We start from the raw sequence: 15063 nt of genomic DNA, 5'->3' as shown, positions 1-15063 counted from the left end.
AACGTGTCCCAGTTACCTTGAGTGGTGGGGTCAGTTCTGTCTCTGTTCACTTCCTTGGACTTCAGGAGGGCAGATGTACACTGTGATTGAAGTGGTTTTAAATTTTCTATCTCTTGTCCTAACACCCCAGGGCTTTCAGCAGAAATTCTCCTTCCACAGTAAAGAGATTGTGGCTATCAGCTGTTCCTGGTGCAAGCAGGCGGTAAGTTGGGAGATGGAATAAAACAAAGTGGGCTCATGTTCTGTAAAAATAGACTTAGGTCATTGCTTGAATTCCTGTCTGTAAGTGGAAGGTCTTCCAATGTATGTATTGTTTTCCTCACATAGGATCATTGGAGGAAGAAAGACATTTAAAACTATAGAATTATAGCACATATGAGCTGGAAGAAACTATGGAGATGAATTAACCCCTTCATTTATACACATTGAATTCTGGGATCAGAGCCTGGAGAATTCTTCCCTGGTTCTGACCCTGGGTCTAGAATCAGAACTTCTCCCTCTTAGACCATATATTTTTTTTCCAGTTACACTAGGTTGTTGACAACTTTTCCTATGGTAGGAAGTTGCACCATTAGGAAGAAAGCAACTTGCAACATTAGGTAATCCTTCTAACAGGGCAGCCTCGGCATCTTGGTTCTTCTGTTTTTTTATGTAGGCACCATTTTGTGTGTGTGTGTGGGGGGAGGGCTATGTTAGAATAAGAGTGGTTTGGTATCCTTTAAATTTCAATGTTACAGTTGTCTGCATGCTCATTGAAACGTAACTCTTCCTTACACTTGAACATATATACCCATTAGAATCCAGTAGTAAATTTTTATATTGCTTTTCTTCTTTTTTAATCTATCCCGGTGATGGCGAACCTTTTGAGCTTGGTGTGTCAGCATTTTGAAAAACCCTAACTTAACTCTGGTGCTGTGTCACATATAGAAAATTTTTGATATTTGCAACCATAGTAAAACAAAGACTTATATTTTGATATGTATTTTATATATTTAAATGCCATTGAACAAAGAAAAATCAACCAAAAAAATTAGTTCGCATGTCATCTCTGACACGCGTGTCATAGATTCGCCATCACTGATCTATCCTTTTTTTAAAGCCCTTCTGTCCCAACTAGATGGTTCATTTTTCTACTTGTTTGCCTGTGTGTGTACCTGTTCTTTCTTTAAGCAGACAATGTATATACATCCTAACTCACGGGTCGGCAAACTGGCCCATAGGCCAACTCTGACTACTGCCTGCTTTTGTAAATAAAGTTTGATTGAGACACAGCCATGCTCATCCATCTATGTATTGTATTTCCCTAGGCCCCCACTTGTCAGGAGAGCCTATTGCTGTTACGTAGAGATGCACTGGTTTGAACAGCTCAGTGCTTGGCATTTCCATCTCCTTTTAGTTAATTGTTACCGAAATAGTCCTTGTGCTTCAATTCAAGAACACATTCACAAATACAGGGCCATCCTAGTTCTTGATTGGAACTGTCCCATCAAGGCAATATCTCCACCTGGAGTGGAAGAAGCAGATTCAGGGTCCAGGTGTCCAACAATACTTGTGTTGCTGGTTTCGCTGATCTGGTAAAACCCCATTAGGGGACAGCATCATTGGTGGCCACGGGCTCAGCGAGGCAGCATCTATTCTTGCCCCCAGAGGTCTCAGGCTGTGGTTAGATGTTCTGTACACATTCAATGAATTGGGAACTTAGTCCCACTTTCTAGTGAACACACATGCTCTCTCTTCATTGATCTGTAGTCCAACTGAATCACTACAAAGATGACTTTCATTTGACCCTTGTGACAGAGCTGTGCTTAATTCCACATACTTTTGGGTTTCCCAGGATCACCCATAGAGGAGGTGATTTTGCAATGTTTAACAATATAATACCTTTTTAAGATAAATTGTGGTGGGGGTATATTTTAGCACTACAGGTAATCCCTTCTAGAATATCTATGTCAAACAAGTAATGTCCTCTATGGGCACTTACTACATCAGGGGGGAAAAAACTGGGATTGGGAGCTGGGTTTCCTGGATTCAGGTCCTCACATTACCACTTTTGGACTCTTCTTATTCTCTCTAGATTGGCAGTTACTCAGATGAAGTGTCAGAGAGTTGAAATAGGCAGATTCTGAGATCCCTTCTATTTTAGACATGCAGTGGCCATTCATTTGGGAGTTTATTTGAATTTCTAAAAGTGAATCACTTAAAATATTTTCTTAATTTGAGAGAATTTTAAATTTAAGAAAAGTTGCAAAAAGTTGCAAAGTGTATAACATGAATGTATACACTTTCATCCAGCTTCCTCTAACTCCCTCTAATTTTGACAACTTACATAACCATAGTACAATGAATAAAATCAGTAAATATTGATATATTACTAATAACTAAGCTACAGATTTTTAAAACATTCACTAGTTGTTTTCTTAATGTCCCAGGATCTATTTAAGGATCCCACAGTTCATTTAGCTGTGGAATTCTTGACATTTCCTCGTTCTTTCTGTCTTTCATGACCTTGGCACATTTAATGAGCACTAACTGGTTATTATGTGGAATGTCTCCCAAACTGTTTGCCTTATGTTTTCTCATAATTAGATTGAAATTATTCATTTTAGGCGAGGTATGAGAGAAGGGATGGGATGTCCTCCCTGCATCTTATTCAGAGGGCATAATGTCAATGTTTTATTACTGATGATAATAACCTTGATCACTTGATTAGGTGGCATTTGCTATATCCCTTTCCAATTGATAAATATTTGGGGGAGATATTTTGAGATTATGCTGATATATTTCTCCTTAAACTTTTGCCTACTGATTTTAGCATTCATTAATGAATCTTTTAACAGAACTATTTACATATTTAAAACATTTTTTTAAGAAATAAACTTTATTATTCAGAACGGTTTTAGGTTCACAGCAAAATTGAGGTGAAAGTAGGGAGATTTTTCCATATATTTCCTCTCCTTACACCATCACACATTCCCCACTATCAACATCCCATGAAGAAATCACCTTTAAAAAAAGATATTCAAATAACATTTTTCTGGTATATCAAATTGTTTTCGGATCACAAATAACTGGTGGTTGGGGGAATTATGAAGCTGTATTCCATACTTAATTAACTGATTTAGTAGTCTCTGGATCACGTCAGATCGTGAAGATACGCAGAAATGAAGACAAAACCTGCCTGATGGGGTATAATTGGGGTGGCCATATTTTCCAGTTTCCTTGAGACAGTCCTAATTTACATCTTTTGTTCCAAGATAATTATTGACAGTACTCCCTTTCACTCTTAAAATTGTTCTAGTGAAGATGATAAATTATGTGGTCACATTAAATAGAATCCAAGTAGAAAGCATGTCAAATTTTTAAGAAAATCACTATAATTAAAACGTTAAGGCTTATAATGTGATTTTATGTTTATTAGAAAACAGATGTCACCACACATCATTATCCCTTTACAGTCGCACAAAAGATGATTGAAAGTGTAATTGGCCTAAGGTCACTCAATCTATTTGGGAATAGATTTAAGCCTCTAAAGCATTGTTAGTCTACATTTACTTTCTTCCTTTCAAAAACAAAAAGCACTCTAGACTTGCCAAGTGTAATGGGACCATTATATTTTTTAGCAGCCCTCACAAACCCAGCAGAAGCAATCTCTTTGTTCATTGTTGCCTCTTGGACTAACAGCTCTTGCTTCTTTCCTGGGTCCCTTATACTGGAAGACCATCTGAGAAGGATTTACATCTGTGGGTAGAAAAAAGAGAGAAAGATGTTAGGCACCTCCTTTCTGCTCATCTTCATTTCCTTTTCAACATTATCCCAAATTAACCAAGTCTTTCACCATGCAAATCCAATGAAACAAAGTTATGGCCAAGTTAGGATTAATAGAACCCTCAGTTAATATAAGAAACATTCAAACCTGTAGAGAACTTTTCCTTTTTTAATATATTTTATTGATTTTTTTACAGAGAGGAAAGGAGAGGGATAGAGAGTTAGAAACATCTATGAGAGAGAAACATCGATCAGCTGCCTCCTGCACACCTCCCACTGGGGATGTGCCCGCAATCAAGGTACATGCCCTTGACCGGAATCGAATCTGGGACCTCTCAGTCCGCAGGCTGACGCTCTATCCACTGAGCCAAACCGGTCAGGGCTGTAGAGAACTCTATTGTGAGTTTTCTTTGAGCCAAATTGATGACAATTGCTGAGAAACAAAATCTCAACAGATAGAGAAAATGCTCCAGAGAATAGCAGTTTTACAGCTTATTTTATGCATTAGAATCAAAGGAAGAGACGGGGGGGGGGGGTTACATGAAATGGGTGGTAGATTAAGGGGGCAGGGGAAAGCAAAGCTGGGAAATCTCTGAAATTGTATAAAAAGGCAAAGTAGAGAAACACACACTTCTTTTTTATTGGTGGGTACAAGATAGTTAATAATGAACATTTATTGCACAGAGAGATGGTATATAGGAAACAAGATACAGTGAGGGTTTCTGTGGCCTCTGTTGTGGTGGGTGTGCCCTGAGGGGTCTGGAAAAGGAGATTACTCTGACATTTCAAAGGTATGTTATCTGAGAGGCGAAAGGACAGTAGACAGGCTCACTTAGGTAAAAACTGACCTTTGTCAAGGAAGCTGAGGCCTAGGACGGGACTGCTCACCATGACTTGCTTTTAGTTAGGAATTTTTATGTTCGGACCATCCTGTGTGGTTACCTTCAGTCTCTGACTTTGTAGAGCTGGCTTCCCTGAGCTTGTCAGATTTAGTATGTGGCCATTTTTTCGTCCACACCTACAAGACTAACATCTTTAGGTAAATATCCTATTAAACAAAACTCATAGACACAGACAATAGTATGGTGATTACCAGAGTAAGACAGGATAGGGGAGCTAAATAATGATGGGAGGAGACTTGACTTTGGGTGGTGAACACACAATACAATATACAGATGATATATTACAGTATTGTGCACCTGAAACTTATTTTATTAATCAGTGTCACTCCAATAAATTCAATACAAATTTAGAAAATAAAATAAAAGTGAGGCACTAGAAACAAAAACAGGGTTATAAAGTTTTAGCTGACCTGTCCTATAAGATTGATTTTTTTTTGTTATCATTTTATAAAGGGAAATGAATTCTAAATATGGTCTCTGAGCGCCTGGGGCTGGTTGATGAGAAGCATGTGATGTTTGTGTGTGTGTGGGTGTGTGTGTGTGTGTGTGTGTGTTTGCATGTGCATACATGAGCATGTACCCATGTACTTACTTCTTCTCATTACAGCCTTGCCTTTTGCACAGAATTATTTATTGGCCTGTTTTCTCTTTAGTTTCACAATAAGGTGACCTGCTTTATGCTGCATCAAATTGAGGAACCCTGCTCCCTGGGAGCTCATGCTGCTGTTATTGTCCCGCCCACCTGGATCATTAAGGTGAAGAAACCTCAGGTAACTGCAGGGACCCTGGTGCTGCTGGGCCAGTGCAGAGAAACAGTAACTGTTGCTTCTTGCTTTTCTCCCTCTGACTAGTCTTTGGGTTTCTACGATCTCTGCTCATTCATCCCCTTGGTCCCATGCTCAGCTTCCCAAGTTCATCCCATTAGCCCATCACCTTACTGCGTTGGGCTCTCTCATGGATCCAGCCTCCTCTTCTAAAGAAATCAGACTCCACAGCAGGAGTATTTCCTTCCCATCCATGTAATATCATGAAATGATATTCTCTTTGGGTTCTCTCCTGAGTTGCTTAAGTACTAGTGGTGGCTATAGCTGAATCTTGTGCACCTCTCTTCTCTTCCATCCTGGGCACCCCCAGGAAGTGAATGTGAGGGCAAACTGTGTAGGCTTCCTTGTTTGGTCGAGATCACCACCACTTCCAACCTGAACAGCAGACTGTGGGGTGTGACCTTCCTAAACACACAGGGTCTGCTTAGAGGGCAACACTCCTCACTTAAGGCCAAGTAGAACTTAGCCTCCTAGTACATAATCTCACATTGCATTCAGTTCTCATTGTACTTTCTTCCAAGAGGGTCTCTGCTTCAATTCTGGGAAACCTTGGTGGTTTTTCCTAAGGTCAGAATCTTTGATAGGAAATTTCCTACCTTTGTACTATACATCTTAGATAGTAGCTCCAAGTTCTGGGATGATTTTCAGTGCCACAGGGAGAAGATTATACCTCCCTAAGGTGCAGGAATTTAGGAAGTCTTACTGAGTATAATATCTCTAAATGATGTGGCCATCCTTTTTCATGTGGGCTCCAAAATCATCATGCAGTTTATTCCCATTGACTCAGTTTTTTATTTAAAAACTGTTGGATCAGAGACACTGTTTTGCTTTGTGTGTTTTACATGAAGTTTAGTCTCTGCCGATGAGTAACGTTTGGTAATAATCTTCCCAAGTCATAATCCATGGAAGAAGCCCTTGGGAAATCTTTTCCAGAAACAAGTACGGTTTCTACACATTAAAATATGGGGCCTCTAGTCCTTTCATTTTATATTTTAGATCCAAAAGCTAAGAGATGTTAAATGAGTTGCCCAAGGTATTATACACAACTTTGTACTGTCTGAAATTCAAGTGTACTGATTTCCAATTTTGTATTATTTTAAGATCTCTTTTATATTTTTACTTTTGTTTTTCCCCTAGTATTTACTAAATCTCTCCAAAAGCTTTATATTAAATATTCAGTTAAATCAACATCAAAAACCTCAATGGTATCAGGAAGGCTACTGGGCATTGTGATGCAATACATGATCTTTGCTCTGAATAGCCATGTAGTTATCTTAAGAAAAGATCACAGAGAACTTCATAGAGGAGGTGGCTTTTATTCTGCCTCTTAAAGATAGGTGGGATCTAGATCAGTGGAGCAGAGAGGAAATAACAGGCAGGAGATAGGCATGAGAAAGGGTATTGGGCCAAAAATTATATTCATGGGATTATGAGACTAGCTTGACTATAGTGGAAGATTTATTCAGGGTGTATGTAGGGTAGGAGTATGTGTTTGCTAAGGCCTAGCTGGCAGGGCATTTTTTATAAATGTGAACTTTATCCTTTTAAGCAACAGAGTAATAGAGGAAAAATTATATTTTAGAAGGAAACAACTAGCAAGAGTGTGTAGGATAACCTGGTGGTATCGGATTTTGGAAGACTGGAGATAGACCAGTTAGGAAACTCAGAAGATAATACCACTTTGCAGGGAAATTGTAAGTTTCCTTTACTAAACTTTAAAAATATTTTTGTTATGGAAAATGTTAAGCAAGTGAAGAGAGAGAGAGAAGATTATAATGAACTAGAGGCCCAGTGCACGAAATTCATGCACTCAGGAGGGGATCCCTCAACCCGGCCTAGAGTGGGCCTAACCCGGCAGTCGGGCATCCTTAGTGCTGCTGTGAAGGCGAGAGAAGCTCCCACCACTGCGCTCACCAGCCGTGAGCCCGGCTTCTGGCTGAGTGGTGCTCCCCCTGTGGGAGCACACTAACCACCAGGGGGCAGCTCCTGTGTTGAGCATCTGCCCCCTCGTGGTCAGTGTATGTCAGCAATCGGTCGTTCCAGCAGTCAGTCAATTTGCATATGAGCCTTTTATTATTTTGAAATGGCCAGTGCATGTCATGGCAGCTCTTGCATTGAGAGTCTGCCCCCTGGTGGTCAGTACGCATCATAGCTACCAGTTAGACGGACACTTAGCCTTTTATATATATAGATTCTTCTGTAAAATGAACTTTTCTACCATTATTGTTTCATATATTCCTGTACCACACCATAATTTCTTGTCCTTAATCATTTTTTTTCTATTTTGAGATTCACAGGCAGTCATAAGAAATAATACAGAGAGATTCTCTGTACCCTTTACAAATACCCCCCCCCCCCGCCATTGTGATTTCCTGCGGAATCACAGTACAGTACATCACAACCAGATGTTACCATCGACTTAGTCAAGATACAGAACAGTTGCCACAAGTATCCCTCATGCTGCCTTTTCATAACCACATCCATTTCTCTCCTGGTCCCACCCCATCTACTCTGTCTTCCTGAAAACAGAAGTTTCTCCCCTTTTTTCTTTTACTGGAGTATCTTAAAGCAAGTCTTAGGATATCATTTAATCTGTAAACACTTCATTTTGCTTCTCTAAAATATAACATTTTAGAAAGACAACCACATTTTGTCACCCATCAAAATTAATAATTCCTTAAAATAGTTTCTGATTGTCTATTTTATATATATATATATATATATATATGTATATATATATATATATATATATTGCCTATATATATATATAGTTTGTTTGTTAATCCTCACATGAAAACATTTTTTTCATTGATTTTCAAAGAAAGTCGAAGGCAGGGGAGAGATAGAGATAGATAGAGAAAGAGAGATAGAGAGAAACATCATCGATGTGAGACACATATTGATTGGTTGCCTCTTGCATGCACCCTGGCTGAAGGCTGGGAGCAAACCCGCAACCCAGGTTCATGCCCTTGACCAGGAATTGGACCTGCAGTCCTTTGGTGCGGGGGTGGGGTGGGTGGGTTTGTGTTACACTCTAACCACTGAGAACACGGGCCAGGGCTCAAAAAAATTTTTTCACAGTTATCTTTTTCAAATCAAGATCCAGAGGTCACAGGTGCTTTTTTGGTGACATATTGTAAGTCTCTTTTAATCTGTAACAATCCCCTCTTTTATTTTTCATGCCATTTATTGAATAAATTGGATCACTGTATCTGGAATTTCTCAGATTTTTATTTTTGTTGATTGTATCCTTATATTGTTTTAAATGATTTCACGGAAGGCCCCTGTTTCTTGTAAAATAATACTTAAACTTAATTAGATTCAGGTTTAATTCAGGGGTGATGATATGTATTTCTGTCATGTTGCTAACTTTTAGTGATGTGAAGGTTGACCAGGAAGTTCAGGAACTGTCATCCTAATTCATCTGTCATAAAGTTGTCCATTAGCCTTTCACCTATTGTTTTATCTAATAAGTATCATTACCTATGTTATCATTTCATTAGGGTTGCCAAAGGGTGACTTCCCAATTTTTACTCTTCATTTTTTTGGCTATGATTTTCCTAAAAAGAGACTGTTCCCTTATTACCAGCCAGTACATTACAAATGCTTGAGTATTTGCCTTTATTTGTAAATTTTCAGAAGAAATAATAAGTTACCATGTTAGCAGCTTTTATTACGTGGCCAAGAGTGGTGATGGTTGTGGTGGTTGTCTTGCAGAGTATAATTTTGAATTATGAACCTATATCATTGTGTGTTATATATGGCATATGATGTGTTTTAATTCACTGGCATCATTATTATTCTTATATTCATATTGTTCCATATTTGACCAATTAGGACCTCTTCCAGGTGACTCCTGTCTCCATATTTTATGAGCCATGAAGTTTTTGCTAGCTACCTTGGTTTCAGGAATCACATCATGTGCCAGGATTATCTTGTGCGTTTCCTGTTCATACCTTAGAGCCATTTCTCTGGTTACTTTTAATGGGAGATGTTATTTACAGTTCACTATCTGGATGCAATAATCCAATTTTTTTATTACGTACCTTTTTATTGTCTTCTAGGATTCAGGATATTATAATAAGAATTAGGAGAGCTAACATTTATATGTTCAGAAACATTTACTTTACATTCACTATCTCATTCTATCGTCACAGTACCCTATGAGGCCGGTATCTTGTTATTCCTACTTTATAGCTGAGGACGTGAGGAACAGAGAAGTCAGATTTCCTGGGTCCATATAGATAGTAAATACTTTGAAGTGGCATTTGATCCCAGGTATTCTGATTCTGGAAATCAAGTTCTTTGTGATGTGCCATGCCATTCACTGTTTTACTCTATAGCAACCCTTCCTGAATCCGATATTTTTAAAAATTGGGGTAGTCCCTCTTCTTTAGTTAATTGATTAAATTTAGTACTTTAATCAATTAACTAAATTCTATGTAAAAGCTAATGGATGATGAGCTTGGGCAGTAATAAAGTAATGGTAAAGAGCTCTAGTTTATGAGTCAGATTGCCCATCAGCGGTTCTCAACCTGTGGGTCGCGACCCCTGAAAATACATCCTGCATATCAGATATTTACATTACGATTCATAACAGTAGCAAAATTACAGTTAGGAAGTAGCAACGAAAATAATTTTATGGTTGGGGTCACCACAACATGAGGAACTATATTAAAGGGTCAGGACATTAAGAAGGTTGAGAACCACTGGCCCTAGATTCATAATCTTGCTCTGCCACTTAATAACCTGTATAATCACAGAAAACTTAAACCCTTCTGTTTCAACTTTTCATCTGAAAAATGATACTAGTACCTAATGCAGAGGGTTTTCATGAGGACTAATGAGCTAAAAAACAAAAAAAGATAAAGTGCATAGACTAGCACCTGGCTCATTGTAAACACTCAATAGGTGTTAGCCCTTGTTTTCCTTCTTGTTGACTTGTAGGAGTACAGGGTATCAAGCAAAGCTGTGCATCAACAGATGAAAATGTTGGACAGTCACACAGGGGTCAGGACAGAAGTTATTGATCCCTGACCCAAGTATTGCAATGAAAGGGGATGGAAAGAACATGAGATGTCTAATGGAGAGAGCAGAAAGAGACAGAACAGGGGCCACAGCCTGCCGTCTACTGTGCTTCCAAGTGCACTTTGAACTCCTACTGTAGCTGGTGTATTTTCCACTGCAGTGGGATTGCATGTTCATTAACATGATGCCTGCCCCAGGGGAGACAGTCAAGTTCTATTCACTACTGAATACAAGGACCCAAGAAGACTGAGTAAGCATTTACATCTAGATAGTGGAAGGAGACAGAAAGTTCTACAAAATAAGGAGAAAACTATGATAACACAGAGTTTCATTATTTGAAATGGGAAGAAATACAGGGTAGTCACAGATGTTAAAAAACAACAACAATAAAGATTGAGAAAAGTCCTTGTGTTTGGGACAAGATCATTGATGCCATCAAAACCATAGCTTGTAGAGTGTGGGGCATGGGTTGCAGCTGATTAACAATGGTATGGAAATAGTAAGATTAGAAAATTTATTGGAGACATTGGGAAATGATGGAGGTAATTTGGAAGGTAGATGAACAACAGATCAAATATTTTTCCAATTTTTAGAATTTATTTTTTAACTTTATTTTTGTTGTTGACACTATTACAGATGTCTACAGTCCCCCCCACTCCCCTTTGCCCACCTTCACCCAGTCCCTGTCTCTCCCTTTCCTCTGGCCATCACCACACTGCTGTCTTTGTTCATGGGTTATGACTATATGTTCTTTGGTTAATCCCTTTACCTTCTTTAATCAAGTCCCCACTTTTCCACTCCCCCCTGACAGCTGTCTGTTTTTTAACACACACACACACACACACATATCTGTATGTGTATGTGTGTATATATATATGTATATATTATATACATATACATATACATGTCTACATTCTATGATACTGCTTAAAATATGATAAAGGAGAAGATAATCTTAATTGTGTTTAAGAAACATTTATTTCATTAACCACATTCAAAGATGCTGCTATATGCAGTGATGAATATAGGTCCAAAGATGAATCAGATATTAATCTGAAAATAGACCCAACAATCTAAATCATTGGGCAGAATGTGATTTCTGGAAGAGGAATTTTGCCACATGTAATTTTTTTTTTTAAGTGGACTTCTGATATCTGTGAATGTTTGCCTTCTTGATCAGTGTTCATTATTCAGGAGAGACACTCATAAGATGGTGAGAGGAAGGGACAAGACAGGTTGTCTAAATCAGCAGCCATGGCAGTGAGAGGCCTATACGTTTAAGGCAGGGAATGCTAATTGCTACTGAAGATGTAGAATCAAGGTGGAAACATGAAGCAGGGTTAAGAAATTTCAGTTGTGGAGATCAGCGTAGGTTATGTAAAAAAAAAAAAAAAGAAAGAAAAAGTCATTGTGCTTGGTCTTGAAGGATTCAGGGCTTGTTTTTGGGAAGAGGGATGAGGAAGGGCAATGCAAGTTGATAGAACACACTGACAACAACAGTAAGATGGATCATCATATAAAGTTAGTTTTATTTGTGACATTTGTGTCTAAACAAATAACTCCAGAGAGCAGGAGCCAAGGATATCTACTTGAATATATAATAGCCAGGGAAAGTAGGTTGTAAATAGGTGGGATTAAACCACATACTATCCTTCTCTGTTGAGAGATCCCTGGCTCCAAGGGGATGACTACTCCATGACCAGCTGTGCGGTTGGGAGTTGTGTGAAACCTTGATGGTAAGGCGAATGGGTGCTGCCTGGATGATATGCTGAGTTTCATTACCAAATTACTTGGAGAGACCTAGGAGTTAAAATATGATAGAAGGTAGATAACTTTAAGGAATTAAGAGAAAATCATATTTTAAGAATCAAGCTTGAATCTGTTGGTGTATTTACATCCAAAGTTATATTTAATGTTACAGATGTCGGTGTTTCTTCTCTGTACTAAAAATGGTAGAGGATAATATTTTGACTGAATAAACAAGTTAAAGACGTTCAAATCCTAGTATAAATGGTTGGAGCTGAAGGAAAGACCTGTGTTACATGATTTTTTTGTGGAAGACCAGTGGTGTGTGCTTTTAATAAATGACATTATTTTACACATAATGCTTTTAAAACTTACCTTTCCCAATGGGGAAATAAAACCCCCACAAAAAACAACAACCAAATTTTTGGAAAAAGCCCATGTTAGTACATATAGATTGAATGCATGTTTAACATATTAGTTTAGTTAGCCAACTCCCTACTGATCAATATTTATATTGTTTCCAATGGTTTACTTATAAAAATGCCACAATCAACTTCTTTTCTATCCTTGTATGGGCCTTCTTCATGTGAATCCTTTCTTATTCCTTCTAACTGGATAACCTTAAAATGCTGTAGACTCACCACATTTAATAGCAATGACCAACAATATCCATCAAATTTTCTCAAGTCATTTCTTTTGGTCAGTTCTAAAGGTTAGGTAATACTCGCTGTGATTTAGTCAAATACACCCGAGAAGCTGCTGAGACCCTATCCTTAACTTTGGAATGTGTTTTCTCTGTCCTTCTGCCTGCCTATTCTCAGGACTAGCTCTGTCCCCAGGGTGCAGCTGGAGCAGGGCAGAGTGAGAACACTCTTTAAGAGACAAAGTCCATGATTCTCCCTCCAATTATCCATCAGAGCTTTGTCTAGTATATCATGGGGAAAGACTTTATTTTGGATGAAGAAGTGGAATATCTTCTCTTTAGATTGTTATTATAACTGATTCTTTGTGATCCCATAACCTGGACCAATCCCTGAAGGTTAGCAAAAGGTAGTTAAGGATAATTCACAGTTGAGTGATTCACCCATCGCCATTTCTTAGCAGTCCAGGAAGGAGTCAGACTATGATAAAGATTTTGTTGATAGGATTATTACTGCAGCAAGGTAAGACTTCCTGATACCTGGTATAAAAACAAAAAGCCTTTATGTTTTACTAGGACTTTAACAAAAGAGTGGGCACCGAATGTAGTGGGGCGAATCTGTTGGAATCAGAAGAATGCAAATATCCAAGTGAGAGCACAGTGGTTCTCTGTTTTGCTAGTGTTGAACTTGCCAAGTTCATCTTTGTATCACAGAGTTAGCTGCCCTCGATGACAGGGATGCTTTGTTTTAGAACACAGGACAAGTATTTAAAGGTTTCTTGAATATATCACTAACAATTCTACCCAATAACTTCTTGGTATAATTTTGACATTCTTCACAAACATTCTTATTTAACTCTCACAACGATGCTGACCCAGCAGGATAAGCAATGTTATGAATTAGCCAGATTAGATGGCTTGTCATGGCCAAAACACAACCCAAATCTGTCTTCATATCCATCAGTTCCCTATATGCTGCCTTCTAAAAGAAGTCCTACATTGAGACAGAGACACATGTTTACACAGGAGCCAGAGGAAGCCCGGGGAATTTTGAGGTGTGCTGTGAAATTCCATACTGCTTATCTTTTGCTATTTGACTATCCGTAGGGCTGTAAGCTTACACAGATCTCTCATAGAGGCGTCCAGGTACTGTAAGTCAGCTACGCTTGGTCTTTGCCCCTTGTTCTGTGAGATGAGGAAGGCCTCGGGTGCATTTGGCTCGGTGAGGCTCAGAAGCACTTGTATTTGCTACGTGTGTTACAAAAGGCTGTTTCGTGTGTGTGTTCCCTATCAGAATTGAGTTCCCTGCCTGCTCTGTTTTCAGACATCAAGCCTTATTTTGATGTGTTTTTCTAACTCTGTTTCCCAAACATGTTTGATTGTCATAATCACCTGAGGAGCTCTGATTTCTATCATCAGGCAAGCTTAGGAAACCTTAGCCTGATCCATTAGACCTTTCTCTCAGAGTTTAATTATTGAATCCTGTCAAGAACCAAGAACCATAGTGTGTTCCTGCAAGCACTTGGTGTGAGTCCTGCATTGCTCTCGGCAATAAAGGAAAGGAAAAAACAAAGAAGTTAGCAGACAGGCATTCAATTCCTAAGGATCCTTTCTAAAATCAGGAGAGACTCAGCAAGTGTTGTGCATTTGAATAATACTGACTCATTATTTCAACAATGATTTGAGTGCGTACTATGTGCCAGGCATTTGTGCTAGGTGCTGGGATATACAGCTGTGAACGAGGCAACTAACATTTTTGGAAGTCCTTATGGGATGGATACCAGGCTAACTGCTTCACACACTTTTTCTGATTTAAACTTCACAACTCTGCCTGAGGTAGGTATTATCACCTTCATTTTGAAATTAAGAAACTGTTACTTTGAAACTTTGAACGTCTTGGCCAAAGTCTCAGATCCAGTAGCACCGATCTCGTGACATCCAGAATTAACACCCGGTCTGTCAGATTCCACAGCTCATGGTCCTTATCCCACAGATCTGCTTTATCTCAGTATATGCCTCTTTACTGCTCCCTTTCTACTTCAAACCTGGCTACATGTTAGAATTGCCTGGGGAGCTTTTAGAAAGTACCTTTGCCTGAGCTTCACGTAAATAAATTAAATGAGAATATTTCATGGGGCCATTTCGTAAAAGCTCTCCG

The 15063-nt window shown here is 38.7% G+C and overlaps 1 protein-coding gene across 2 annotated transcripts in view; it reads left to right on the top strand.

Moving 5' to 3' along the window:
* DGKI (diacylglycerol kinase iota) overlaps positions 1-15063 on the top strand; it is a 396707-nt gene that overhangs the window by 193509 nt on the left and 188135 nt on the right. For both annotated transcript variants that reach the window (XM_059711894.1, XM_059711895.1), the window contains exons 7-8: positions 131-202; positions 5321-5437. In XM_059711894.1, coding sequence (XP_059567877.1) covers positions 131-202; positions 5321-5437 — 189 coding nt within the window. The remainder of the gene's footprint in view (positions 1-130; positions 203-5320; positions 5438-15063) is intronic.

This window comes from Myotis daubentonii, chromosome 10, assembly GCF_963259705.1.
Source record: "Myotis daubentonii chromosome 10, mMyoDau2.1, whole genome shotgun sequence".
Taxonomy (NCBI): Eukaryota; Metazoa; Chordata; class Mammalia; order Chiroptera; family Vespertilionidae; genus Myotis; species Myotis daubentonii.
Note: the sequence above shows the minus strand (reverse complement) of the source record. Positions and strands in the feature narration are given on the sequence as shown.